The sequence below is a fragment of the Haplochromis burtoni genome, unplaced genomic scaffold (assembly GCF_018398535.1).
Source record: "Haplochromis burtoni strain Fernald_Lab_line unplaced genomic scaffold, NCSU_Asbu1 Contig_124, whole genome shotgun sequence".
In the NCBI taxonomy this organism is placed as follows: domain Eukaryota; kingdom Metazoa; phylum Chordata; class Actinopteri; order Cichliformes; family Cichlidae; genus Haplochromis; species Haplochromis burtoni.
This window is the reverse complement of record NW_024582485.1, coordinates 126,534-154,107: the sequence shown is the minus strand read 5'-3', so window position 1 is coordinate 154,107 and position 27,574 is coordinate 126,534. Positions and strand designations below refer to the sequence as shown.

General features: G+C 40.0%; 1 protein-coding gene across 1 annotated transcript; it reads right to left on the bottom strand.

Moving 5' to 3' along the window:
* Positions 1-920: 920 nt before the first annotated feature.
* On the bottom strand, positions 921-27,574 carry dpy19l1l (dpy-19-like 1, like (H. sapiens)). Its single transcript, XM_042223955.1, has 22 exons — positions 27,171-27,574; positions 26,709-26,733; positions 26,522-26,609; positions 24,154-24,291; positions 22,527-22,647; positions 19,647-19,740; positions 19,358-19,415; positions 17,679-17,770; positions 15,479-15,578; positions 13,263-13,340; positions 11,107-11,193; positions 10,827-10,886; positions 10,332-10,412; positions 9,910-10,011; positions 8,965-9,036; positions 7,729-7,808; positions 7,516-7,540; positions 5,300-5,419; positions 5,013-5,187; positions 3,752-3,851; positions 3,389-3,514; positions 921-1,844 (listed from the first exon to the last, which is right to left on the bottom strand). Exons 1-22 carry the CDS (start codon positions 27,391-27,393, stop codon positions 1,673-1,675), a joined length of 2,217 nt encoding a protein of 738 aa, XP_042079889.1. The 5' UTR covers positions 27,394-27,574; the 3' UTR covers positions 921-1,672.

The window sequence follows — 27,574 nt, the reverse complement described above, 5'->3', positions numbered from 1 at the left end:
AGGTGGTTTTTAGAAAGCTGACCTTGAGTTCGAAGTCACTGGGATTCAAACTCGTCTGAGATTTTTAGCAGACAGACCTACAATATGAATTGAGTGTCATGTTCCCAAGATTCACCTCTGAGCTTGACTTTGAGACCAAGGTCACCAAACTTCTTCCCTAAAAGGGATTCAGAGTTTTCGTTTCAGATTTTTAATAAATGCACCTATGCCATCAATTTGAAAATCAATTGGACTTCCATCTGGAGTCATCCTGTTACAAGATTTTCAGAAAACCTGACCTCTGACCTTGACGACGAGGTCGCCCGCAGTTGTTAGTAGACGCACTTATGGTATCAATTTCAAAAACCTACGTCACCTCGTTTTCAAGTTATCACACTATGACCTGTTATGTTTTTTTCCTATAACTCTCTAAAGGAGCCAGTTAAGCTCTTTTCCCCATTTTCCAGTCCTTTTGCCAAAATAAGCCAAGCTGATCCACTTCTGGCTATAGCTACATATTTATTAAACAGACATGACAGGGGCATTGTTATTCTCAAGTAATGGCATAAATCAAATGAGGCATGTTTTTAATGTGGTCCGACAAAGGAACCGGCGACTGCTACCATTACCATAAAATTTACTGCTACGAATAACTGATTGGCTGTCACATAAAAATGAATTTTTCATATGCTACAGTACCCTGAATATGCAGCTTTGATAATAAAACTTCCTTTGGCAACAAACAATAATTCAAGAAGCACAAAGAACATTTTAAAGGCCATCAGCAGTTTACAAAACAACGTAGTCAGTATTTACAAAAAAAAAAGACTCAAAGAAATCGATGTTTTCGTTACCTTCTCGGACATAAAAATTATACAATAAACTAACTATTACTGAAGCAACAACAAAAGCTCTGCTCCCAATTAAGCTAAAATGTTTTCTGAGTGAATTCAGTTCACATAGACATCAATGTTATGTACATTTTAAAACACAAGAACATTATTTTCTTCCTAGACTCCCAAAAGTCTCAAAACACTGCTTGCTTGAAAATAAAATGTTTCAACACTTTTAAAGTTGCATAAAAACGGTGACACCAATAAATTATAAAAATAGTGTACTACTGAAAAATCGTTTCATACATCAACACTGTGCATAACAATAGAAGAAGTCAGCTTTTGCCAGGTTTGCAGAGGGTATTGCTTCACAGTATGTGGACATCACTGATTGGTCTTGCCAGACAAAAGTTTACTTCTGAAGTGAAAGTCAAAATCGGGTCTACACAGTAAGAAAAACACTATACAAATGTAAGTAGAGCATCCCTTAAAATAAGGAATATACGTAACAAGACCAATGCCAGGAAGCTAAATGGAGAGCTACAACCACCACCGCCTGGCTTTCATATAATGAACATCACTAGTGACAACAACGCAGCAATAGCTAGTCTGGAAAGAGACTGAATTAAAAAATACTGAGAGCTGTGATGCCACCAAGAGGTTTTAGACTCATGGCATACTTGTTTGTTATGTCCAACCTGTTTTTGAGCCACCGTTTGGTGAATCAGAGTAACAAAAGAAATATGGAACCGGGGTTTTTGGGAAGTAAAAAGCAGCAACGGCAGTGAGTGACCAAAAAATGCACGACAAAGAAGTGACGCAACAAACAGTTTGGTGTTGAGCCAGTGTGTCCAGCGATGTTATCTGAGATCTTTGGTGGCTTTGGGGACTTTGAGAACTTTGTAAATGTCATTGGAAAAGACTGTGGTAAAGTGGGGTCGAGAGTTCCTGGAAATATGGGTGCAGAGGGGGGTTTTACCAACATTTTGGGGGTCCTCAATATCCCAGATCTCTGGCATGCTGCACCCAGGTCTGATGGAGAGGAAGAATGAGAAAGATAAACAAGAATTAAATAAGATAAAAGGCAATGTTAAAGGTTTCAGGGATACCATTTTGCTGACCCACATCCACCCATCTACATTAAAGGGACGGCTGTGGAGCGTGTGAGCAGCTTCAAGTTCCTGGGAGTCCACATCTCCGAGGATCTCATCTGGATGACCAACTGCTCCAAGCTGGTCAAGAAGGCTCACCAGCGCCTCTTCTTCCTGAGGACTTGGAGGAAGAACCACCTGTCCTCAGACATCCTGGTGAACCTCTATCGCTGCACCATCGAGAGCATCCTGACCACCTGTATAACAGTCTGGTACGGGAACTGCTCTGCTTTGGGCCGGAAGGCGTTGCAGAGGGTTGTGAAAACTGCCCAGCGCATCACCGGAGCACCATAAATGACATCTACAGGAAGCGGTGTCTGAAAAGGGCTGGGAAAATCATCAAAGACTCCAGTCACTCAGCACACGGACTCTTCACCCTACTGCCCTCTGGGAGGTGCTACAGCCTCCGGACTAAGACCACCAGGTACCAGAACAGCTTCTTCCCCACAGCTGTCAGACTCCTGAACTCACATTAAACTCACGGACTGAACATACACACACCCACAACCACCTACACACACACACAATGGACAAAAACAAACAAATGGACAACTGTACCCTCATACACACAATCATAACATGGACTGAACCAACACTAACAACCACTAGCACTTTATACAGCCTCTGTAGAAATTATCCACATATTTCACTTATCTTAACTGCACTACTGTATAATTCTGTATAAACAATCATTCTGTACAATACAATAATTATAGTTCTACAACTGTTTACAACTTGCATAGTTCATATTTCTGTATAGTTTCCATATGTATATCCTGTTCATAGCCTATACATACTTATAGTTATTGCATATTCATAACATACCTTCATACCGTGTACATTGTAACATACCTATAACAGACCCATTTCTGTAATATATCTATATTATTGCTAATATAAATTTGAAATATATCTATATCATGGCTAAAGCACTTCTGGATGGATGCAAACTGCATTTCGTTGACTTGTACTTGTGACATGTGCAATGACAAAGTTGAATTCGATTCCATTTTGTTTGTCTTTTTAATCCCTTTTTGAAAATATTCTTCACATTTTTATTGTGTTGTGTTAACAGTGGTCAAAAAAGATTTAACAGCAAACTTAATGGTTGCACTGTTTGCCTAAAAGGAGTAAAAGTTGTCCAGCAGGGCAGTGGTCCCCAAACTCTTTTGCGCCACGGACCGGTTTAATGTCAGACAATATTTTTACGGACTGGCCTTTAAGGTATCGCGGATAAATACAACAAAATAAAATGATACAACCAACACAAAAACTGTGGCATTTTGTAAATATAATAATAAACACAAATTGACTGTTTAATCGTGCAACTTCATTAGCAGCGTGGACTGCTGCAGTAGGGGGGTCGACTTAAGCTTGCCTACTGTGCACACGACAGTGAAAGGAGCAGCGATGCTGTTGCAGTACCTGGTTCGCCTGGTGCACCACGAATCCTCAAGGATGAAAAACTCTACTCCCAGCTTCATGAGGTTCCTCTTAACGGTTTCTCCAGACATGCGGCTGTACATGGAGTAGACCAGCTTGGTTCTCTCTCTGTGAGAATCAACAATGTTATAAAGTGTGATAAAGCAGTGGGATGAGAACAAAAAGGTAATAAAGGACCTGTATTTTTGATGTGGGGAAAAATTGACCCAACATTTTTGCTTCCAGAATTAAGTTAATGAAGTGAAAAGTAGCACAATCATCATTTGAAGAATGGTCATTTTAAATCTTTTATAGCTAATTTAATGCTAGATTGGAGATTGAAGAAGAGCTGTAGATTCCTCTGACCTCAGCCCAGCATCTTCGTAGTGAGGGTGGTTGACAATAGGCCGACCAGTGGAAAGCTTTACGCTGGCCATGGTGGGCATCGCTCCAGCAAACACAGCATCTGCAATCAAAGCAAAAACCAAATAAAAAGAAAACAAACCAAAAGCAGAGCATCAAACAGGAAAGTTTTCATTCATTAGATTATATACAGTGCTTCATAATTTATAACAATAGAATATACCGTAATTGTCGGGCTATAAGCCGCTACTTTTTGCACAAGCTTTGAACCCTGCGGCTTTTAGTCAGGTGCGGCTTTTCTATGGATTGTCCATGATTTTTGTCATATCGTAAGACGATTTGTTTTGTTTGTTCCGCTGTTGTACGGCACTACGTTGCCTGGCGGAAGGATCGGGGTTCAAGAGTGGTATGTTAGTCACATGTCCGTCCGCCAGGCAACGTAGTGCCGTACGAAGTAGCGCGAAAAACAAACTTCAAAGTAGCGCTACGCGTTCAGCGGGAGGCGTGGATGATGAGCGGCGATAAACTTGCGAAAAGCAAGTTATGCTCAACTCCAACGGTGGATTCTGACAGCGTGGAAAAGTGTGAAAACATCCACGATCACCAACGGATTTTGAAGGGCTGGACTGCTGCATGATGGAGAGGAGGACACCGCCACTGACAATGAGGATTTCTTTGGTTTTGAAAGTGACAACGAAGGAGAGAAGCGGAGAGTGGATGACGAAGCCATCCTGAGCCTGTTTGTATCTGACGCTGGAGGAGAGGACTTTGGTGGTTTTAGTGCGCAGGAAGAAGAGAAAGATGGTGGTGAATGACTGACTTTTCTTCTTGTTAAAGCCGTGTCACTGCACCTGAGCCTAAAAGGTAGTCTGAATCTATTTTTCTGGTGTGCTGTAGGTTACTGTTATGTACTACATGTGCAAATATGTACCCATAACTTGTTTTTCAAAATATTAATAAAAGGGGTGTGTCTCCAAACAGCCATCTCTTTCCTGACAATTCCCTTTGTGCATATTCTCTTACATATGATAAGTCAACATTGAAACACCTGCGGCTTTTAGTCAGGTGCGGCTAATGTATGTACAAAACAGGATTTTCCCCTGATTTTAGCTTGTGCGGCTAATATTCAGGTGCGCTTTGTAGTCCGGGAAATATGGTACTTTAAGATTTTATGCTGCAATCAGGGCGAGCTGCTTATTAATCTTAATACTTGTTTAATACTATTGTTTGCTCGGTAGCGATGAAATCAGGCAAGGTCACTCACTAGGACGGGTGTTTTCCTGGACCCAGTCCAGCAGCTCCTCCTGGGGCAGGTTGCTGAACTCTCCAATGATCGCCCACTGGGCCTGCAGATTGGTCATTCCCTGTATGGCCATGATGGCCAATACAGCAAAAACCACAGTGTGCTGCTTAAACTTCTCCCCAATCCAGCCAAAGAGCTGAAGGGACAGAACATACTCATTATATTTAAGTAAAGAGGAGACTTTGTAAGTAAAACAATATTGAAAGCAGTTTTTTTGTTTTGCTTTTGTGCGTCACTGAGAGACAGACCTGTCTGGAGCAGATCAATGACGCCATGATGCACATGTGTGGCGTCAGGAAGAGCTTCAGGCGCATAATGAGGATGGCCAGGACAGCAAAAGCCACCAGCTGCAGACTGTGGTACACCATCTACAGAGAAACAGGTTCACACACAGATCGAATCAAAACGGACACACAGAAAATTAAACAAATCCACAATCATCTACCAGAAACTCTTCTGTAGCCGAGTGTTTCACAAAATCTGTTTGACTCATAAAACACAACTTGACTGACATTGCTATATAAATTCATATTTCATAGTATTTTACATTGCTGCCTTAATGACTACTTATCACAAAGTGCTTTTCACACTGATTAAAGGGCAGAGTGTATATTTGAACTTAGACCTGATATTTTCTTTACTGTCAGGTTCTGCTAAAATATTTGATCAAGTTGTCAAATGATTGAAATTTAAATATATTGTAAGTAATTTAAGAAGCAAAAATTGAGCCATTGTGGCTCAAGAGGAACAGCTGGTTGTCTAGCAGTGGTTGTGCTGCTGGACAAGATGCTGAACCCCAGACTGCCCAAACTCATTGAATCGCACCACATGAAAGAGTGCAAGTGGCTTTCAGTAAGAAGCACTTTGACTCCTCAGAGTGGAAAAATTCTATATGTAGATACCAGTTCAAAAAGCTCAATGTTTCATCTGTGGATACAAGCCTACAGTGTGTCCACCTTTGAGGTGTAACAAATATATAGATGGTCTGTTTTTAAATGTATTGCTCAGACAAAATAAATAAATAAATGAATCACTGTAATAAAACACAAAGTCCATTACGTTTAGAGATATCAATCAGTTCACTTAGGAAGCAGAATCTATTGTGAACCCATTTTACATCCTGAGGCGCAAATCAAAGTAAAAACAGGAGCACTGGAGAGACAACAGCTAAGCCGCCACAGAAAGAGAACGGCTTTTCAGGTGGTAACTACAGGCCATTACTCTCTCTCAGTATCTGTTACTATCCTTCTTACAGTTGGGAGCATGAAAGAGAACCTGCAGCCCAATCAGGTTGCAAAGGTAGTGTGCTATGTCTGCCAACATAGTCTCCAGAGTGTGGAGGAGATGGCCGTTACACGAGGAGAGCTAGTCAGGGCTTTGGAAGGGCATCAACCAAACAGTGGGACCGTATCAACTTTTTTGTGCTCTACATTATGACCTACATTAGGTTACGTGTGTGCATGTTTCTGACCAACGTTTGAAAAAACAGACTTTATGAGGGTGGGGTGAGGTCGTGGGGTCTTTTTGTGAGACCTATGTTGATAAACCAGCATTTGCCTGATAAGACCAGAACTGGCAGGTATGCCAATGGCACAAATGACATTGGCATACCTGTCAAGGATGGCAAATGTTACGATGCCTGCAAAATCATCTTTGAACACAAAAATGTAACTATTAAAAAAAGTATTAACAAAACCACTATGTTTTATTTGAATTTAAACTCAGTATTTAGTCTATAATGGTGTGTCTTAATGCTCGCCTTCCTGTTGCTCTCCGTTTTAAATGACAATTAGCCAACTGAGAACTCTGGATTCAACGCCACAGATGGAAAAGTCACAGATGACAGCTGTGCTGTTTACGGACATAAAGTGCAGACGCATTTCAGTAATGTTAGTGTCGCTCATTTGATGTAGGATTGGATTAAGCAATCAAATTTATTTGATCTAAATTTGTGCTGCACATACTGCAAACTAAAAAACAAACAGTGGAAGTTGTCATTAACTACAATCAGAAACAGCTCTGTGATCTGCTCCTTAGCTGTGATCTCTTCAGTACATTTTAACCTGTATTTTCCTGCGCAGTGAGAAAGTGTTCCTCTCTGAGCATTTATAGACCATCAGAGCCATTATATAGGCAAGCTTTAGAAACTGAACATCTGAACATTTTACTGCCCAGAGAGAGATATTACAGAAAATGACATGAAGCAGCTGGGAGAAAGCAGACAAAAGGCAGTAGAGTGGGATTTCATAGCAGAAGGGAAAAATGCCTTTGATTTCCTGGTAATGAGAAAAGGGATCAAAATCACTCTGGGGCATAGAAACTGAGCAGACTTCACTGCACGGGAGAATATAATCATATAAAACAGGTTTAGGAAAAGGGAACACGTGGAGGTGTGGTCAAGATAATTGTTATATCTGCATATATTTAACAAAAAAAAAAAAAATGATGTAAGTATTTTTCTCACCTCTCCTTTTGCAGCTATTTCAGACCTGCAACACAGAACAGAAATATGTGAAGCCAGCTGCCCACTCAAAACAAAAATCAAGCCATTATTTTACTTTTAAAGGTAAGACACTGCATTATTTTAGAGCATTTTATTTTCCCAGTTTAACACAGTTTCTGTTTGATCAACAGAATGCATCAAGTCCTTGAAATCACCCTAGAGAGGAAGCCTCACCCTGCAGCTTCGTCAGCGTCCTCAGTCTTGGCCAACGTCTTCTCCCCGTGCCTCAGGCACCGGACTATATCCTGGATGGTCTGAAAAAGACAAATACTTCGAAGGATATTTCTTCTCATGTTTAAATGCTCTGCATATCATGCTTTGTCAAACGGATTCATGTGTTCTTAGCTTAGCGTGGGCAGGGTATAATGAGATTAAATCATATAAATAGGACTTCCTCAAATATTTTTCCTCTGATGTTTCCCCTCTACAAATGTTAGCGTGACCAGAATCGGGGGGAAATCTTTTCATCCTTCTCTTTCTTAAAGGCTTAAATATAAAAATGTATATCAGTTCCTGACAAGTCCAAATAAAACAACTGTAGTTTACTGAAACTGAAACAACAACACCTGAATTTAAAAAATGCTTCTTAGTCTACACAAGAATGGAAGGAAAGCTACGTGAACTAACAAGAGCAGACAGCAGCTTTGTCTTTCAGCTGCTGTGTAGCAGAAGCTCACGGCTCAATAAGTGATTTGATCTTTATGTCTGACTGCCTGCTGTTCTGAAAGGTGAGATCGTAGCTTTCATGCTGCAGACACTTTCTGACAGTCATGCTGCATAATTTCTTCTTCACAGAAGAGTTTGAGATTTTTAAAAAAAACAAAAGATTTCTTATACACATGACTGTTTGGGCTTTCTTGCTTTTTCTGCCAACATTTCCTCACCTCAAGCTTAAAAATATAAAGTATCTAAGCTCATGAGCCAGTATGTGTGATCTTCTCTGGAGTTTTTTCAGTGAAAGCACCTTTTCTCTCATATGAACCATGGTGTGGTGACGATGTTCACTTGTACCTTTAGTGTCAGTCTGACACCATGATATTTATACAGCCATAAACTGCATATTAATGCTGCTTTCATAAGATTTCAGCAAAATCATCCAGCCTTCCAGACATTCAACAGCTGAATGTGAGAATGTGGACTTATGAAGTCAAATGCCAGCTGTTTGAGCAATTTCGATGGTTCGATATGCAGGAATGTACTGTAAACTGTAGCATAGGTGATACAAGAACAAAAAGAGCAGTGACTAAGACAGATCTTGCTAATTTTCATCCATTTTCTCACAGACCAAGAGAAACCCATAACTGTTCTGAGCAAGGCTTCCCAATACACCTCACCTGATACGTCTGCTGCTTTGAAAACAAATGTTTATCCTTTTCATAGGGAAGGTTTTATACCTACAAGAGGACTTACCCTGCCAGCAATGAGCGCAACCACCAGCACATTGATGGGCAGCAGCAACGTTTTAAGGTAACGCACAGGAGTCTGAGGCAGAGAAGAAGACAATTCAATTCAGTTTTATTTTTATAGAGCCAAATCACAACAACAGTCGCCTCAAGACCCTTTATATTGTTAGGTATATCCTACAATAATACTTTCAGAGACAGAGGACAACTATCACATCTGAGCATTGTAGTATATCTAAGCTGAAATAATTTCAAGGAGGAGGCCGGCAAGTGAGAGACTAATGCACAGCAAATTACTACTAAAATACAAACATGGTTATAAAAATAAATAACAGTTTGGGAAATTCTTAATTGAGCACTGCAATAATTAACTGCAAATGCTTAAAGGCCAAAATACTATGAATCATGATATGTTACAATTCTATATATAATAAACAGATTAGAATAAAACTGCAAAGTGCTAATTAAAGAAAGTGAATCTTAAAGCATTAAGAAAGTATATGACTGCACTGATTACAGCTGCTTCACTGCATTTTGCTTGAGCCAGCCTGTTCCAAAAGCATGCACCGTTTTCTCTGCAGTGCTGAGAGACCACACACAAAACCAGGCGACTGTCTAGCCCATAACTCAGCCCAAAATGAGCTGCCAGGTTTTGCTGTCAGATTTTGTTTCTTGTCAAATTCAGAGCACAGTTCTGGTTTCCTCCACACTCAGCCCTGCTGTAAGACAATCCAGCAGCTCTGATACAAAGGAGCAGGCCTTTAACAGCATTTCTGACATCTTCACAGCACTGACATTTTAAAAAGTGAGACCTGGCAAGATTTTCCTCAAAAAACTGCCTGAGACTAGCATTTTATCAGGGAAGGCTTCAGCTCAGAATCACAGTGATCACTCGTCATCCTTTAGTGGCAGGGAGACAAATTTTTAGCTCTGACAAAGGAACAGAATTTACCTCCAACTCCATGAAGTCAAATTCAGCAGCACATGTATACATCAGAGTGTGAAAGTCCTTGTAGCTCGTGAACTTAGACTTGATTAATCCACTGATGTGAGCCTAGAAAACATACATTTTTGAATAAAACTTTAATCCACCCTGTGAAAAAATTATTCTTAAATTTTGCATATTTAATTCCGTTCTTAATAATTCAATTTGACATTTTCTGATAGTGAATATCAAACATGGCTCAAGTGCTCCATATGGCTAGTCCATTTACATTTATATTAACTGAGCTACTATATCAGCCCACTTATGAGGTCATTTTTGGTTCATCTACTTAATATCTACACAATGACCTAAAAATGTTCATTTCCGTTATTAATGTTGAGTCAAGAAAAAGGGTTTGATTTTACAGACGGGGAGTTAGAGTTACTTACATCATCAGAGGCACCCAAGACTGTGGATAGCAGGAATTTAAGCAGAACTGTTGAGCCGACCCAAGCCAGGCCCTGCATGACCTGTACAGAAAAAAAAAACCCACATTGACATTGGTGGATTGACATGTTCAAATACATACATAAGATTCAGACAGGCGATGTATGGTGGTGAAGAACAAAGCAGTCAAACCATGAGGCTGACTGGACAACTACATAAACAAAAGCATGTTTACTCTTTGAGATGTTAGCTTCAAATATTTTAGCACAGCAGGGATACCCGACTGTCTGAGAACACTCTATTCTGTTAGATCAACATTATGTGATCTCTCTCTCTCTCTCTCTCTACACACTTGTTTTTGGGATATTCATGCAACCATTTTCTCGTTTTATTTTTTCTTCTCAAAAGTGTGTGAATGTTGTAAGAATGACACAATTACTGTAAAGTGGAAACATGTAGTTGTGCAGTAAAGCATAGATAATAAAACTCTTTAGTACCCAGATGACAATGCCTTGTCTGAAGACTTGAGCAAATCGCTCCCTCATTGCAATGATTACCTAAAAAATAAAACAACAAATCTTAAGTGAAAAGCAAGTGGAATAACTCCACTCCAAAGGAAAAAAATACAATGCAGTTACTGTTACACATGTGTTACAACTGTGTACTCTTACAAATATGCTGAAATTTAAATCCACCTGCATCACTGATCAGAGTAAACAGGACTGACTTGAATCAATCAATGATTAAACATTCGTAATACAGGAGCCTCCAACTCACCCAGATTGACACTAGTGAAGAGGCGTAGAAGGATGTAAGGAGCATGGAGTTACCAAACATCAGGACAAAGCAGACGCCGAGTGTGATCTGCATAAAGAGGACAAAGAGAAAGCATCATTCCTCACATGAACGTGGTATTCAAACCACTGAGGGCCGTTTAGTGCAGCCCCGTCCTATTTGGTGCAGCATGATGTGCATGACCCGTGTGTGCAATTAAACAATGCTGAACATCCGAGCTTGGCAGGTAGTGCTGAAGTTTAGCCAGTATTTCTAATGCTGCCATAAAAACACTTAGTCCCATGTTTACCGCCAACAGCAAAAAACGTTTCTGTAGCAGGAAGATCGTCAGGGATACAGCGTATTAATAGTCTGCATGCCACTGTTGATGTTGGCGTTTGTATGTTTTTTTTAAAAAACCAACACTTTTATTATGTAAACATGCATTAATGTATTAAAACATAAATATACTGCCACAACTAAAATACAATCCTATTCAATGACCTGTTTATAATGTTGACAGTGATGACAAACCAGCGGCTTCAGCAGCTGCTGTAATTATTATGAAAAACTGTTGTAGATACTTATTAGAAAAATTATACCGATTATGAAGCCGCTGCAGTGCTTTACAGATTGTAAAAAGACTTTGGCATTTTACATATAAAAAGGTTTCTTTTTCTGCTTCTGTGGCTTCTGTGATGAGTCTAAACTCAGAGTATTGGAAACGTAAACGGTACTGCCAGATGAACCTCGGTGGTGACAGTCAAAATGTTACCAGTTATTCAGGCACTGAACAGATATTTTTACTGAAACATCATTATTATTATCGTCATATTGATGAATGTTTGCTCTAGAAAATGTCAAAGTGCTTTTCGACTGATCAAAATTGCTTTGATTACTTAGTACTGTACATACATTCAGGTTCTCATAATGCTAATCAACACTGAAAATTTAGAGCTTTTCCTTTTCTCTCTCTTACAGTACTCAGTCTCTGCCTTTGTGTTAGCTCAATGAAGAATGAGAGCGGTTCATTGCTCACGTACTGAGCTGACTTCTTGCTTAAGAGCAAGACCCCAGATTGCAAAGCCATCCTGTGTATAAGGTTTTCCGCTCAGTGTCTTTTTGAGGGGGAAAAAAGGTCAATTAAGCATCTGGGAAGATTTTTACTTTGCAAAGTCACTAAAATGGCAACAAAAACGTGGGATGAAGCATGATGGATGCTGTAGGAGAGAGAAATGTCTTACATATTTCCACATAAAAAAGCAGCTTAAAAACCTAGAAACCAAATGATATCCGAATAATCAAATGCTGAAGTGCTGCCATTCAGACAGGAAGTATTTCTGGTATTTTTATAACAGTAGCTCACATATTTTGAGGCTTTGTATGCAATTAGAAACATCCTATTGGCATATGAGTGAACACATGTGTACGCTCTGTAACTAATGACAGTTTTCAGGCTCATTAACACAAGCTGGAGGTCACAGAGGACATCGACTCCTGGTTGTGTCTATTCTTTTCTTGAACACACACACACAGTCATCACTCCCAAACTCTCTAAATTATGCAGAGCCATATGCCTTCCTCTGACACAAATCTCCAGCATCTTACCACAAAGGCCCTTCTCCTTATCAGTGGCGCACACAGGCCCTGGCTAACAGCTTGGCATGCTGAGAGGATTATGGGTAAAGAATGTGGAAAAGAGGGACAACCGTCCAAAATACTACACCCACAAAGAAAAATATCTTTACACGTTTCCAAACAAATACAGATATCCTTTTGTCCTTGGTGGTGTGAAATAACTTGCCCACACAACCCTCGTCTTTTAGGCACTCATGTATGCACAGTGGTATCCTTAAAGCTTTTTCAAGGACAAAGTCTCTGCTGACTTTGTCCAACCAGCTCATGTGAATTTCTCCTGGCCGAGGAGCTGAGGGAGATAAGGAGAACTGAGCGAGAGCAGGTTACAGCTCAGAGGACAGGAGCAATGAAAACTTTCACTTATGCCCAACACCTGATTCAGAGAAAGTCTACCTTGTACATCTTGGTAAATTGCTTTAAACGAATACATTTCAACTTTATGCAAATACACTAGTGTCGAATACGTAACGTTTTGCCATTAGAAACAAAATAACTGCAAAAGGAAAAGTTATCTACTGTACCATATGAGTGACGAGGATGGACTGCATCTTAGCAGCAGCGAGGTAGCCCAGAATGTACGAAGCAAACAGAGAAGCCACCTGGAAAACAAAGCGTAGTTTACCTTAACAATTCACTCCACAAAGCTCATTAATGCATCACATACAAAAAAGTCCAAAACAACAATAACATTCCCATGATTATCTTTACATTAAAAGTTGTTAATGTCAAAGCTGGATTTGAGCCTTTAGGGGAAATTTACATTCCTTCCTTCCAACAGTAATTTGTAGTATTGTATATTAATCAAGAAAGAACAGGGAAAATGGGGTGCAATAAAACAAACAAACAAACTGTAAAATCTGCACTTTACATGTAACAACTCATTTTTTAAAGCTTTTATGGCATTGCATTACATAATGTATCTTGTGAAGCACTCTAACATAATATTTTTGTTGTGCATTTCCAGAACTTAAACCCAAAGCCTGAATACATCACGGCATTTGAAAGATTACAGTTAAAATAAAGTGACTCTCTAAATACACATAGCAGTTGTTATAAATGTAACCCGAATACCACTTGGATCCTTTACTGCATTCCTCTTCCCTTTATTTCCTGTTGTCTTGTCAGTGTATTTATCACATAAAAACCCTACTTTATATTTAGCATCCATCCATCCAGCTTTCATGCGGTCTGCTCCTATTTGGACATGCTCAAACACCTCACCTAGGAGGCATTTTAGTCATTTACTTGAACCGTCTGAAGTGGCTCCTTTCAACGTGGAAGAGTAGCAACTCTACTCTGAGCTCTAGGTAAATGACACTCTTCAGCTCCAGCTTGTTTCGGCAATCTCATTCTTTCATTCAGTCCCCACAGCTAGAGGCCACAGGATGGTAGGAACGTAGGTCAACTGGAAAATCGACATCTTCGCTTTCCGTCTCGGCTCATTCGTCATCATGACAGACTGGAACAGGATCCACATTTCTGCACACACTGCACCACTCAATCTGGCAATCTCCTGCTTCAGTCTTCCCTCATTTATAAATAAGACCGCAAGATACTAGAACTTTGATTTAGACCAGCAACTCATTCCCCACCTGGAGTGGGCAAGCTACTCTTTTCAAGCTGAGAACGCCTTAGATTAGGAGGTGCTCATTCACATCCCCACTGCAAACCACTCCAGCACAAACTAAAGGGTGCTGCTGAATAAAGAACTACATCATCTGCTCAAAGCAGAGGTAAGACCACCAGCACCCACTGGGAACAAGTCTGAGTTACTGCTGATAATGTAAAACAAAACTAACTACAGTTATAGTGAGCGCTTTAACAAAAAACAAACAAGCGAACAAAAAGAAACAAAAAAACCCCCCTGATACTTCAAAGGACCCACCCCCACAGGACACCATGATGGGACGCTGTCCAGTACCTGTTCTTGTGATGGGAATTCACACTCAAATGTAATCAGTTGGAAGGTTTTCTAAATTGGCCAATACAATTACTGATCATAATCAAATTCTGTTTGACCATTGTAATTGCTCAAGGGGGTTACTGTAGGCCTTGTAGAAAATTAACTGTGTGACTGCAAATTTTAAAACAAAACAACCCCCCCCCCAAAAAAAATAGTAAAACCCAACAACTGACATCAAACTCCCTCTGTACTGATGAGTAAGCAGTGCTTGTGGGTGTATTTGGCCTTGAATTGCATTATGCATGCAGTGGCTGAGGTGAATGGGTTCAATTAGCAGCTTATAAATGTTAAACAAAGAAATAATATCTGTGAAACAACACGTCCCGCGTTAAAGTCCCTGCACAAAAGCAGCAGAGCCCTGAGGGGGCAGCAGCAGCAGCATCAGCAGCAGCATGGGCTACACTGTTACTAAGCACATATGCTTGCTGCAGTGACCTGTTTGTTCTGAAGTTATTCGACTCTTCTGTCTGCCAGCCCACACACCTTAATTTACTACTTCTTTATACTAACCTAAATGTGTCAATCAGTTAGAAAAATTTCAATTTAAGAATGTTTTTTGAATTTTATATGATTTGAATCTCCTGAGTTTATCCCTTTTCTTTCAGTCTTTCTGATTTTTTTTTTATTTCTTTGCTATGTTACCCAGCGTCTGATTTTTTGCACCTGCGCTGCCAGTCCTCTGTTCTCTCCAAGTCTCTATTTTCTCTTTAATCTCTGTGCTCCCTTTCCATTCCCCTCCACATTCTCTCACAATGTTTATCTTGCCCTGTTTACCTGGGTGAGCAGCACAAACTGGGCAAACTGCCAAGGCAGCATAAAGCACAAATTGGAGATGCCCAGAGCGACCATAGCTGTCCGGCTCGGGTTCCGTGTCCTGGGGAGGGAAGAGACACAGATGGAGGGAAAAGGTGGTGAGAGCAAGGGTGTGGCAGAGATAAGATGAGATGTATTAAAATGCTTGAGAAAACACAGATGTACAAACATTCACTCTCACACTAATGGTAATATATAAACCTGATTATGGACAAAGTTACGCTAAAAAGAAAATAAAACAGAAGTACTTCACAATTTACTGTTAACTGTGACACTAAGAGAAGTCACAGTATCAAAACAGTTTTCACACAACTTGAGCTGCCAACCACCAGCTGGGTGTTAAAATGAAAAGAAAAAACAGATGCTTCCCCATCTTTCTTCATATTTTTAAAACTGTTCAAGCGCTTAGATATAATTAGGCATGCAGAGTATATACCCAACTAATGCACCATATAATATCTGAGCCGTGTAGGTGTAGGTATTATGAACTGATTACATGAACATGTGTTCAGACATCTACTTGGTGATCGTTTTATCTGGATATTATGCTTAGCTGCTTATTGTCATATAATCTGATCAGACAATCACGTGACGGCAGTGATGATTTGGGAAGTGGAGGTATTTCAGTGATGTTTGAGTATTGCTGAGACTGTTGATTTTCTGGAATTTGCATAACATCAGTCTTTACAGTTCACCCAGAATAATGAAAAACAAAAACAAAAAAAAACCCATCCAGCAGCAGCTTAGCAGGCAGAGATTCATAGCTGATAAGAGGTCAGAGTAGACAGAACGGCTAACTGTGCTGAGCAGAAAAGCGGCTCAGAATTAGCCAACTATCCTTTAGGTAGTTGTGCTTCGATGGCACAAAACCATGCCTGGGTCAACAGAAATCTGAGGCTGTAGCGAACACAAGATCAATCGAACTGGAAATTTTAAGGCTAAAAATAAAAAACTGCAGCTAGTCTAATGATTCTCCACTCTGCTAAAGCTTGAGACAGTATCCAAAGGTCCAGGCTGCTGGTGGTGTGATAGCATTGGGAATGTTTTCTGGAACACTCTGAGCTTTAATTCCAATCACCGTTTGAACGCCACAGAGCCGGAGTATTGTTACACACCATGTACATCCATTCATAGCTACAACTTATCATCTTCAAACAGAGCAGTGAACTGTGTCAAAAATAGGGCTGTTCGATATAACGATATATATCGGATGACGATATAAAAACATCTATCGTTTCATTTTACGCTATCGTTTGTTTCGTGGTGTCGCAAAATAAACTGTTTACGGCAATATTTTTTCACTGTTTTGATGGTAACTGTAGTGGCTATATTCATTTCTTGAAGTTCTCTCTTTCTCTTATATTTAATATAACCACACTACAGACGGACAAGCACATCTTTTTATGCGTTGTCGTTAGCAACAACGACAGTAAAACTATCGCATGTCCGCTTGTTTATTTTCCACATAAACCTTTCACAATAAAGCTCAAGATCCTGTTGAGACTTTTCAAAATAAACTGAATCACGTGAAAGAGTATGCAGAGTGTTTACGGATGAGAAAAGAGCCGTCAGGTGCTAAAAATAAACCTTAGACTCAAACGTTAGAACAAGCTTTTCCCCGCAGCACGCCGTTTCATGCATCGGTTAAAACACTCGACTCCAGGTACACGACGCCCAGCTGGAAGCACTTCACGCAAGTCGAGCTGCCTGAGATTCACAGAATTTACAGAAAATGTAAAATTTTTGTGATTTATATTGTTATTGGGACGATAGATGTCTTATATCGGGATATGAGATTTTGGTCATATCGCACAGCCCTAGTCAAAAATGTATGGATTTCATAAACATGATACTGAGATCAGATTTTGTTGACCTCCCCAGTCACCAACTCTGAAGCCAGTAAAGCCCTTTTGGGATGTGGTCATTCAGCAAACAGATATTTTGTGATTCAATTATGTCAACATGGAGCAGAATCACAAAAGATGTTTCCACCATCATTTGGAGTTCATTAAGCAAAACAAGGTCCCACACCAGTATTAACATGACAGTTATTCATGATGTGCTCGGGTGTGTTTCTGATGCCTTTGAACATTCTGAAACACTTTACCAAATTACAACAATATGAATTTAGCAGAGCAGTGGAGACGCTGAGTGAGTTTACCGTAGGATGTATGTGAGAAGAAGCATCTGCAGGACCAGGAAAGGGTAGGCAAAACTCTCCCTCAGAGGCGGAGTCCACATCACTCGAGTGCTCTGATAAAATACACGTGGACAAGAAAAGAATCTAATTTGCTCAAACTCAAATTCACATAGCTCTGATTTTCTTTGAGAGGAAAAAAAAAACAAAACAGAGATACATTTTACTCCTCTGCAGCTTATAAATAAATCTCAGTTAATCCTATATTGACACAGACTGTATAGTAACACACAGCTTGTGTAGAGATTACAGACACTTAATGTAAGACATCTGGTACCGGTCTATTGGCAGGATTTCCTAAATGCAAAAACACTGTGTGTGAGGAGGTTTGCATGTTCTTAATCTATGCTGTAGCAGGAGAACACATTTATTGATGAATTCTAGGTCACCTCACCAGAATAAAATAAAGCAGGTGAAAGTTTAGCTGTAGTTAATCAACTTTAGGCTGATGTGTGACTGTTTCTTTGTGACTGTACTTCATGCTTTTCAGTCCTCAAATAAAGTGATTGCCTACAATCAAGTTTAGACAAATGGATCGCATCTAACTTTCTGAATGTCTACTTTTGACATTGATATGGCTCTATATACTCGCTATAGCATTAATCATGAATTGCATTGTGGCTCATAGCGCAGTAGGTGTGCAGTTCCATAACATGAGATACCATACCGAAAAAAACAAAACAACCCCCCCCCCCCCAAACTTCAAAGTAAAAATATTACAAATGAAAGACTCACAATTAAACAGAAAAAACTGAAATAAAATTAAAAGAAATAAAAATAACACCATGTAAAATGCTGAATATAGAATAAGGAGCTCTTGTATTCCAACAAATGATTTATTAATTTGATTCCTTACTCCATTTTAGTGTGAAAACAGGAACAGTAGACTAATAAAGGTACAAACTGCACAGTTGCAGCTTTTATCTGTGCACGGATCCAGCGAGCAGTCTGCTTAGGTCCTGCTGTTGAGCTTGATTTAGACTTCTGCAGGAAATCTACATCGTAACCAGAAACTCCTTTTATCCCTATGCTGCAACCTTCCACACCACTCAAGTTGTTGTGGTATGCGTCCACACGATGTGTAGTTACATTTATCGTGAGTTGACGTTCGGTTCTTGCGGAGGTTTCCGGGTTAAGTTTAAATTTGTTTTCGGTTATTGGGGCAGTTGCGGTTTTAGATTTCCTGCAGAAGCATAATTCACAGATTAGTGAGCCTGTCTCTAAAGGCTAATAAACACCCACACCTCTATTTTAATGCAGTCAACACTGACCTCGGAGCGACTACCCAGCCAGACTGCCATTTTACTACTTCCTCCGAAAAAGTGGAAATTACAGATGCTGCTGTCACAAGCCGCCATAGCACTCGGGGAAAGGACAGAAATGTGTTCGAGTGTGCGCTTGACTGAAATTTGTTCTGGAGGAAACTTGAGAGAAGAAGATAGGAGGAGGGATTCAGCTTTGAGTGCGAGCCAAAAACAACTCTAAGCTCCTTTGAGGGCTGAAACGAGTCCCTATTAACCATCCTTCTCTTTTTCTGAGGGTTTTTTTTTTCATTTTGAGTTTTACAGATTTCAGAAGCTTAGACTTCCCAAAGCTCCAACATTTGAATATCCTGATAAAGATATTAAAGGAACTGCACTTACCTCACCGTGATTGAAGAAAAAACACAATGTGGTAATAACACCACCCAGTCGACTGCCACTAATGAGGAAAAATGAAAATGAGGTGGGATTAAAAGAAGAGCAGAAAGCAGCAGACGGATTCAGAGAAGTTATCTTCTTTCCGATAGTTCAAGTCTATAAATCTGACCAAGACAGCAGACAAATGGTCTACGCCTGACAGCTTATTGGGATGGACCATTTAAAAATCATCCTCTCCTCACTAGTGTCCATGTGAGCGAGTCAGGAGAGAGTGCTGGGCTGGAGAGGTTACCTGAGGTAGGAGCCGTACATGAAGAAGATGCTCATCATCATGCCGTTCAGCAGGAACACACAGGCCACATAGAAATACGCTGGGTCACCCATTCCTGGAGCGCGCAACAGAGACAGGCAGAAATGCAGTTTTTATCCAGGTTAAATGCTACCAATAGAGTTCTCTGACATATAATTCAGCTTTGATAACATGATAACTGATTATTTTTCCATTGACCAGCTAATTTCCTACATTTCACAAAGACTTATTAGAAAGTAGTAACTTGAGGACATCGTTTGGACATTGGAAATTGCTGATATAATGTTTTACAAATGTAAATGATCAAGAGCTGTACGTCAAGATTCAACTACTGGTATATTTGCACGTCGCATAGGATTTGAAACAAACCCATCATCTCTGTCTGCAGTTACTTTCACTTCAGTTCACCTTACTGTTGCTAATTACCTATTTTGTCATGTAGAATAGCACTTCATGCTCCTTTAGCAAGATTTTCCTTGTGTTAAAAAGTGCAACTGGAAAATGTATGAATAATACTGCTAAGCTCTGCCATCCTACTATTCATTCTCTGAGCAGGAGCACCACCCACATGGAGGCTGAGCAGCATGTGAGAAACATTTGCTTTAACATTTTTTCTATTAGTAATGACTTTGTACATTTATCCATCCATCCTCTTCCATGTCACCGGGGGACTGCAGCCTATGCCAATTAAAGCAAATCCATTATGCACTTTTTTTGCTTGTAGGACTGCCTTCTATCCTTCTCCATCGAACAGGTGATAATTATGCTTTAGTTAACATCACTGATGCAAACATAGAAACTTTGTTGCAAGATTTAACAACTTATTACAGTGAAATATTGATGGGAGACATACCTCCTGTGAGTTTGTGCACTGTGTGAAACATTATTGATTTTAAGTTTCTCTGACTGACTAGCACAGCCAATATGTTTGAACTTATGATTTTAACTTCACCTTTGATTTTGTCAGACCACTTTGCAGTCATCTCACACACCCTAACACCCCTTGAAAATGACTGCAATCACGAAAAGAATGTAAATCTCTGATTACAGGAGTAATCTGAAAACACACCCCCACACACCCCTACGTGTTTAATGATCTGAAAGTCACATTTGCAGGCATTTTGTGTGCAAACTGGGTCACTGCAGATTGAATAAGTTAGGTCATGCAAAAATAACCCATGAAACAGGTAGGATTTCTGTGCTCCGCTTCTGCAATGAAGACACCACAGACTAATCACTTCCTGCAGACTCTGTGTTGCAAAAATTTTCAGTTCTGCTACTTAAAAAATTATAGTAAAAAAAGTCCATATGTAATGGTATGTGTGAGATAAATATATGCTACTCAGGTCTTTTATATGTCCTCTCTGTGTCTGCATGGGTTCCTCCCGTAGTAAAGGATCATGAATATTAGGTTAAATGATAATTCTAACTTGACTGTAGGTATGAATCAGAGTATGAATGGTTGTCTGTCGGTCTCTAATTTAGCCCTGTGATAGACCCGGGACCTGTCCAGAGTTTATGCCACCTCATTCCCAGTGTTGGCTGGAATAGCCTCCAACACCTCCATGACCCCGAATTGGATAAGCAGTTAAGCAAACCGATGGGTGAGAAAAATAACAGTTTTTATACAGCATCTGAAATGTCATATCTGAATGACACCAAAGTTGAAGCATAACAACAGGAAGTACATTAAACAACATGTCACGATCAGCCCTATCAAAAATAAATAAATAAATAAAAATGTGGGGTTAAAAAAAAAAAAAAACCCAAACAAAAACCATCAAACTGGAATAATACATTATTACTGCACATCCCACTGCAGGTTCCACAAGTCATTCTCTAAATTCTGATGGTGAGATTAAAGTTTGAAACTTTAGTGACAGCAAATAGGTTTTGTTCACTTCACTGCTCAGTTAAATGACGTCTCGCTGCTATATTCTTGGCACGATCTCCTCTCAATGATTCCAGCATAATAAGAAGGTACACAGAACAGACCTACACGGCAACAATGACTAAGAGATTGAAGATGCATTGACATCGCTAAGAGCTGCATCGCATCATCTCCGTGATGTGACGGTAAATCACTGGACAAACAGAAAACGGATCTAGCTCCAAAACTGCTTGTTCTGTTCTACTGTGTAATTTTAAACCACACAAAAATAACATACTGGCTGACAGTTACAGGAAATGCAATGCAGCTTGCATCAGGTTTATGTAAACACTGTGAAAACAGCCTGTGTACATCAGCCGTGGGGTGCCACATTCACTAATGAGACCGACAGAAACATGGAGACTGCAGCTTCACAAAGGAACGCTGACAGCAGCTTTTGCTTGTTTTCGCTTAGCAGACTTAATTCCAGGAAATGTTACTGTGAGCCAACTTTAAAAAAAAAAAAAAAAAGAAAAAAAAAAAAGATGAAATGATGAAAGTTAAAAACTTTTTCCCCCTCAGGCTAGAAGAAAAAAATCAATGAGTATATTTCTTTTCTTTCGCATTAAATGTTATTCAGTAAATGTTAGTTTTGCAGAGGATGCCTGGATGCCTTAAGCTTAACTACTACTTCTTCTTTTTTTTTTTTTTTAAAACCACGGGCCTAAAAATGATATCTTAGCAGACTGCCGGACTGTTAAATGAGGTCAAGAATTACTTACCAAACTTCTCAAATCTGCGATATTTATACTTCTCTGCATTTTAAGTGACAGCTAAACCGTTTATTCAAGCAAACGGGCTACAACTGTCACCAAGTAGGATGAAATACGGGAACGGATTAGATTTGACCCGTGTGTGTGTGTGTGTGTCTAAATGCACACAACTGAGCACGTTTCTAGTTAAGACTTACATGCCATGGCAACAGTGTTTACCTTCACAGCTGTCCACAGGAGTGAGTCCCTCTCCTCTGTTGATGGACCAGCACATTTTTGTGGGAATCCCAAAGTAACCCATTACACCTGTGTACATCCGGTACCAGCTGGCCAGGACCACCTGGGGAGAACAGACAGGATGTAAAAATCCTGTTTAAACATCAAATTTTAAATTACTTGTTTTATCCCTTTTATTTCTGAGGAGTAGACACTAGCATGATTTGGATTCTGGTCTATGAGTTTGCAAAAAGGGATCATAAATAAATAAAGACTAATGTGATACATATATATACATATATTATTTTATTTTTTTAAGTCATCTATCCATCATCCATTCGCTTCCGCTTCTCCTTTTCAGGGTCGCGGGGGGCAGCTGGAGCCTATCCCAGCTGTCATAGGGCGAGAGGCGGGGTACACCCTGGACAGCTCGCCAGTCTGTAGCAGGGCCAACACACAGGGACAGACAACCATTCGCGCTCACATTCACTCACACATTCACACTTAATGGCAATTTGGATTTTCCAATTAACCTATCCCCACAAGCTGCATGTCTTTGGACAGTGGGAGGAAGCCGGAGTACCCGGAGGGAACCCACACAAACATGGGGAGAACACGCAAACTCCACACAGAAAGACCCCGGCCTGATGTTGGAATTGAACTCAGGAGCTTCTTGCTGTGCGGCAACAGTGCTAACCACCGTGCCACCGTGCTGCCTTTAAAGTCATCTAACTGTAATAAAATAAAAAAATAAAAATAAAAAATAAAAAACACACACACACAAAAGAATCAATGTTAAGCTGTGCAATCTATAACAACCTAATTCAACTTTCAATTTGGCTTCTCAGAAAATTACAAAAAGACAATGGAGATAAAACGCTGCTGTTTCACAGTCTGTTCTGCAACAATGCTCTACGTTGGCTTTCCAGCACATCTCTTTCCTTTATTTTGTTCCATCAGAGTAGCCTGATTACTCACTCACTCATCTTCAGTGAGCATATTTCTTAACCATCATGTAAAGAAAGAATTAAACAAATCTGGTTTCTCCATCCCGCAAGATTCATTGTTAGGAAAGCGCATTAATCTGGCATGTATACCACTTCTAACTGCACTTATTGCTATTTGGTACATGGCAAAGGACTGCAGACTGCAGGGAGAAAAAAGTAGAGGGGATGCATGAAAGGAGAAAATGCATGGAGCAAAATTCAACATAAGCAATCATCTAAAAGACTAAAAAAGTTTAATCACCAAACATCTATTTGCTAAATTCATAAACTGTTGTTATGTAATTCTCCAATTACTTGCATTACCCGATTTGGCTCATTAAATGCATCCAGATTCTTGTACTGCCAACACTTCAAACAATATAATACTAATGAAGTGGGGTTTTTTTGGGTTTTTTTTTAAATCCCAAAGCTTAAAAACATCTTCACGATAAAATTACCTCACCCTTCAAACCTTTTATTCCTTCTGTAAAAGAGTTTTGTTTGTACTAAGGGATTCACTGTATACATCCCACGAGAATGAAGATTTGATCTTCTTCTGAAAATATTTCAAAGTTATGAATAATTTTAGTCTGAGAGCAACAAATGAAATATGTGCACGGTAATTTGCCAAAAATCAATATTACCTCTGGATAGAGGTTGAATCTCTTCAGTGTGTTAATAACCAGCGGATGCTCTGTCAGCCGATCGTTCATGACCATGTGAAGGCCGTCCAGGAAAGATGGAGCCTCAATAATTGTCTTGTAGTAGGAATAGTACAGACCCTGGTATCAAAAAGAACATTACATACAGAAGATTACAGAAAGAAAAAGGCAGCAGACGGATACTAAATATAACTCCAGCACTACAACTCCGACAGAAGAAACTGGAATGAGTTACACAGGCTCAGCAGATGGCCATGGCTCGCAGCCCATTTGGTAGCACGCAGCAGGGGGAAGGCAAGACAAGTATTCTGTTTTCATCTGATAAAGTTTTCACCTTGAGCGTCACTTAAACATCAGCAGCTTTTACACAGAGTGATGGTGATCTAAAAAGCAGCAGTGCTTATAGACACAAATGTTAATTTTGCTTGTGTGCAGCTCTTCATCGAGTGATCGACGTGGAAAGTGACAGATGAGTAAAAACTGTAAAGTCCAACATGGTAAGTATTACTGATTTGATTTTCTCTGAATGGACAGTCATAGTGAAACTAGCTTAACTACAGTCATCAGTCAACAGTAAGTCTTCTTCTAAATATTTATTCTCTCCCCCTTTCAGCTGACGTCTGTGCAATGGTTATTGTTGACCAACTCTGGCTGGTGTGCTCAAGGGTCAAAGTTCACTTTAACCAACTTTTCATTGGAAATCAGTTTGCATGTCAAATAGAAGCACTGTTTTTGGGAAATTATTACAACATCATCAGCTTAACTATGCAGGAATGTTTTGTGATGAGCTTGCCTCGCATTTCTTTATTAACCAGGCTGATCTCATTTTGATGGCCTTTTTAAAAAAATGCAAACTGCTGTCATATTTTGTTTTACAGAAGGCAAACGTGACAGTGCTTATATGCTCACTGGGGCAGCAGCAAATATTTATTGCCAATAACAATCTACTCATTAGGTTTTAATGACTTCAGCAATGATGAGGTCTATAAAATGTGATGAAAATGTTAAAAAAAGTGCATGTTGTGAAAGCCAAACAGTTGTCTCTGCCTGATTCGTGTGACTAACTTCAACACATTTAAATTTTAAGCACAACTACTAACCCCCCCCCCAAAAAAAGAAAAACCATTCCCTTACAAATGACGCATGCACTTCTTATGTTGGAAATCCTATTTTAATTCAATACCATCAAGGCAACTAATCTGTCTCAATGTCATTTGGCAGCATGACAAAATAAAATATATCATGACATAGTTAGAAAGAATTAGAGGCATAACGTCTCTGAGAAAGTTGTTGGCCCACATCCTACCACAACAGCTCAAACGTGAAGGTTTTTTTTAATGAAGATGGTGGAGACCACTTTCTAACACGTGGGTGTAAAATCCACCACATATGTTCAGATGGGCTGGTATCGGTTATTAACACAAATCTATAATTCACATCCTCTCATAGCTGAACACAAATCATGGAGCCCTCATGCCTGATGGATGCACTGTCCTCTTGGAAGAGGAGACCACAAAATCATCATCCTGTTTCAGTTACTTCCTTTAGGGTTCACCCTATCCTTATCATCCTCCAACCAACCCTCTACATTCCCTCCTTTGATACATCCATGAATTATCTCTGTGCCATTCTTCCTTTCCTCCTTCCTGGCAGCTCCATATTTAACATCCTTTCTCCAGTATATCCACCATCCCTCCTCAGCACATGTCGAAATCTCAACCAAAACAAAGTTAACAAATATATCAAAATAATCACTCACAATGGCTTTTTATTGATTTTCAGTGACCATGTAATCAAATCAGACAAGTCAGCTAAAAAAAAGAAAAAGAAAAAAGAAAAAGAGAAAGCCACCACAATATCTATCTAAGTACAGCAGAACCACCAAGCCCTCTTCGTGTAGGTCTGATGAGGTCTGTTTTTGTTTGGACATCATTTACGTGTATCTTCAGCTACAAGGACAATAAACTGCTCTGCAACAGGTGTAGTGCATGGCTGAAATATAGCCAAATACATTAACATCATGGGATTGAATTTGGGGTTATTGAAAGACCCAAGATAGTTTTCCAATCTGCTCAAACAGCCCCCCCGTTAAATGAGCAAACGTCAGGAACAATTGCTGCTATTTTGATGGTAAAGGGAATCCATGCTAAATATTAATATGATTTAGACCTTGATCATCTTGTTTTGTAGCAAAGGATTTCACACTTTTTACTGTCTTATGCCAAAATAAAGGTAGACTATGGTAAATAACGGCCATACAAAAACTGTGCCCTTCAAGATTCATGATGACAATATTTATCAAAGATTTGTGCATCCTGCTGTTGCCTTACAAAAAAGAAAAACAAATTACCATTTCTGTTCGAAAAGCCATTTCCTTCTCCAGGTTAGACAGGTGTGAAAAGTGCCTGTCATTCTCAAAGAGCTGTGTGAGATGATACCTAATTGAAGGGGGAGAAATATGTGTGAAGTAAGAGCAAGTAAACGCAACAGTAGTTAGTGAACGATAACTTGGTAAAGCCGATAAAAGCGCAGCTTACCAGTGCAGATATCCAGTCAGAGCAGCTGTGAACAGAAAGAATTAACTTTAACTACTGCAGAAAAAAAAAGCTACTTCATCACTGAGAAAGGAGGCTAGATTTGCAAAGCCACAACCCGCTGGTTAGACTACAGGAGAGATGACTTTGAGTGATACGGGGGTTATAACTATTGTGCATTTAGAGGAGAACGCCAAGCTTGAAGTTTGCCAGAAAACCTGTTAACACGTGTGGAGCTGATGTGGCAAATAGGCGGAAGAAATACGGGACACTTTCATTTGATTTTAACGGACAGCAACAGCAGGTAACTACCGCTAGAGAGGTACCGTTAGGGTGAGCTAACGTTAGCCAAGTGATCGGCAGCGGAGATAACTTAATTTAGCGGAGCTGCTAATGCTGCTAGTGTTAGCACTCGTTAGCTTGTGGTTCTGCAAGAAGCTAACGAGCTAGTGGTTCTGAACTTACCGAGGAGAAGAGTGATTCCCAGCTTGGCGGCTGCAGACGGAGTTAGCCCCAGCTTGTGACTGATGCCCGAAAGCCCGTTTGAATGCGTGCTGTTGAAAACCTTGCCCTCCCTGCCTGGCCGCCTAACGTTACTTTTGCCAGGTGGCGAAACAAGCGGGCTCCTGTCGCGGTCAGTCTGGGTCGCCGGACTCTTCCCGGTTTGCTTTTTGGTTTTAGCCACCATGATTTCCAAAAAGAGACGAGTTAAACCGAGCGGACAGCCGCTGAAGAACCCAAGGGGTGTGAGCTGCGCAGCCCCAACAGACGCTCGTATCTGGTCCTCGAATCTGCCCCTTTACTACCTGAGTGATGCTTTGACTGGTTCCTGCCTGAAATCTTGTGAAACTGTGCCCCCTGGTGGCTGT

Bases quoted from the DNA above. Each gene is read 5' to 3' on its own strand.
- dpy19l1l (XM_042223955.1), bottom strand. From the start codon at position 27,393: ATGGTGGCTAAAACCAAAAAGCAAACCGGGAAGAGTCCGGCGACCCAG. The intron at 3,852-5,012 runs GTGAGTGACCTT...CTTTGATTGCAG, and splicing joins CCAGGAAAACACCCGTCCTA to ATGCTGTGTTTGCTGGAGCG. The intron at 1,845-3,388 runs GTACTGCAACAG...CCTCTCCATCAG, and splicing joins TGGTGCACCAGGCGAACCAG to ACCTGGGTGCAGCATGCCAG.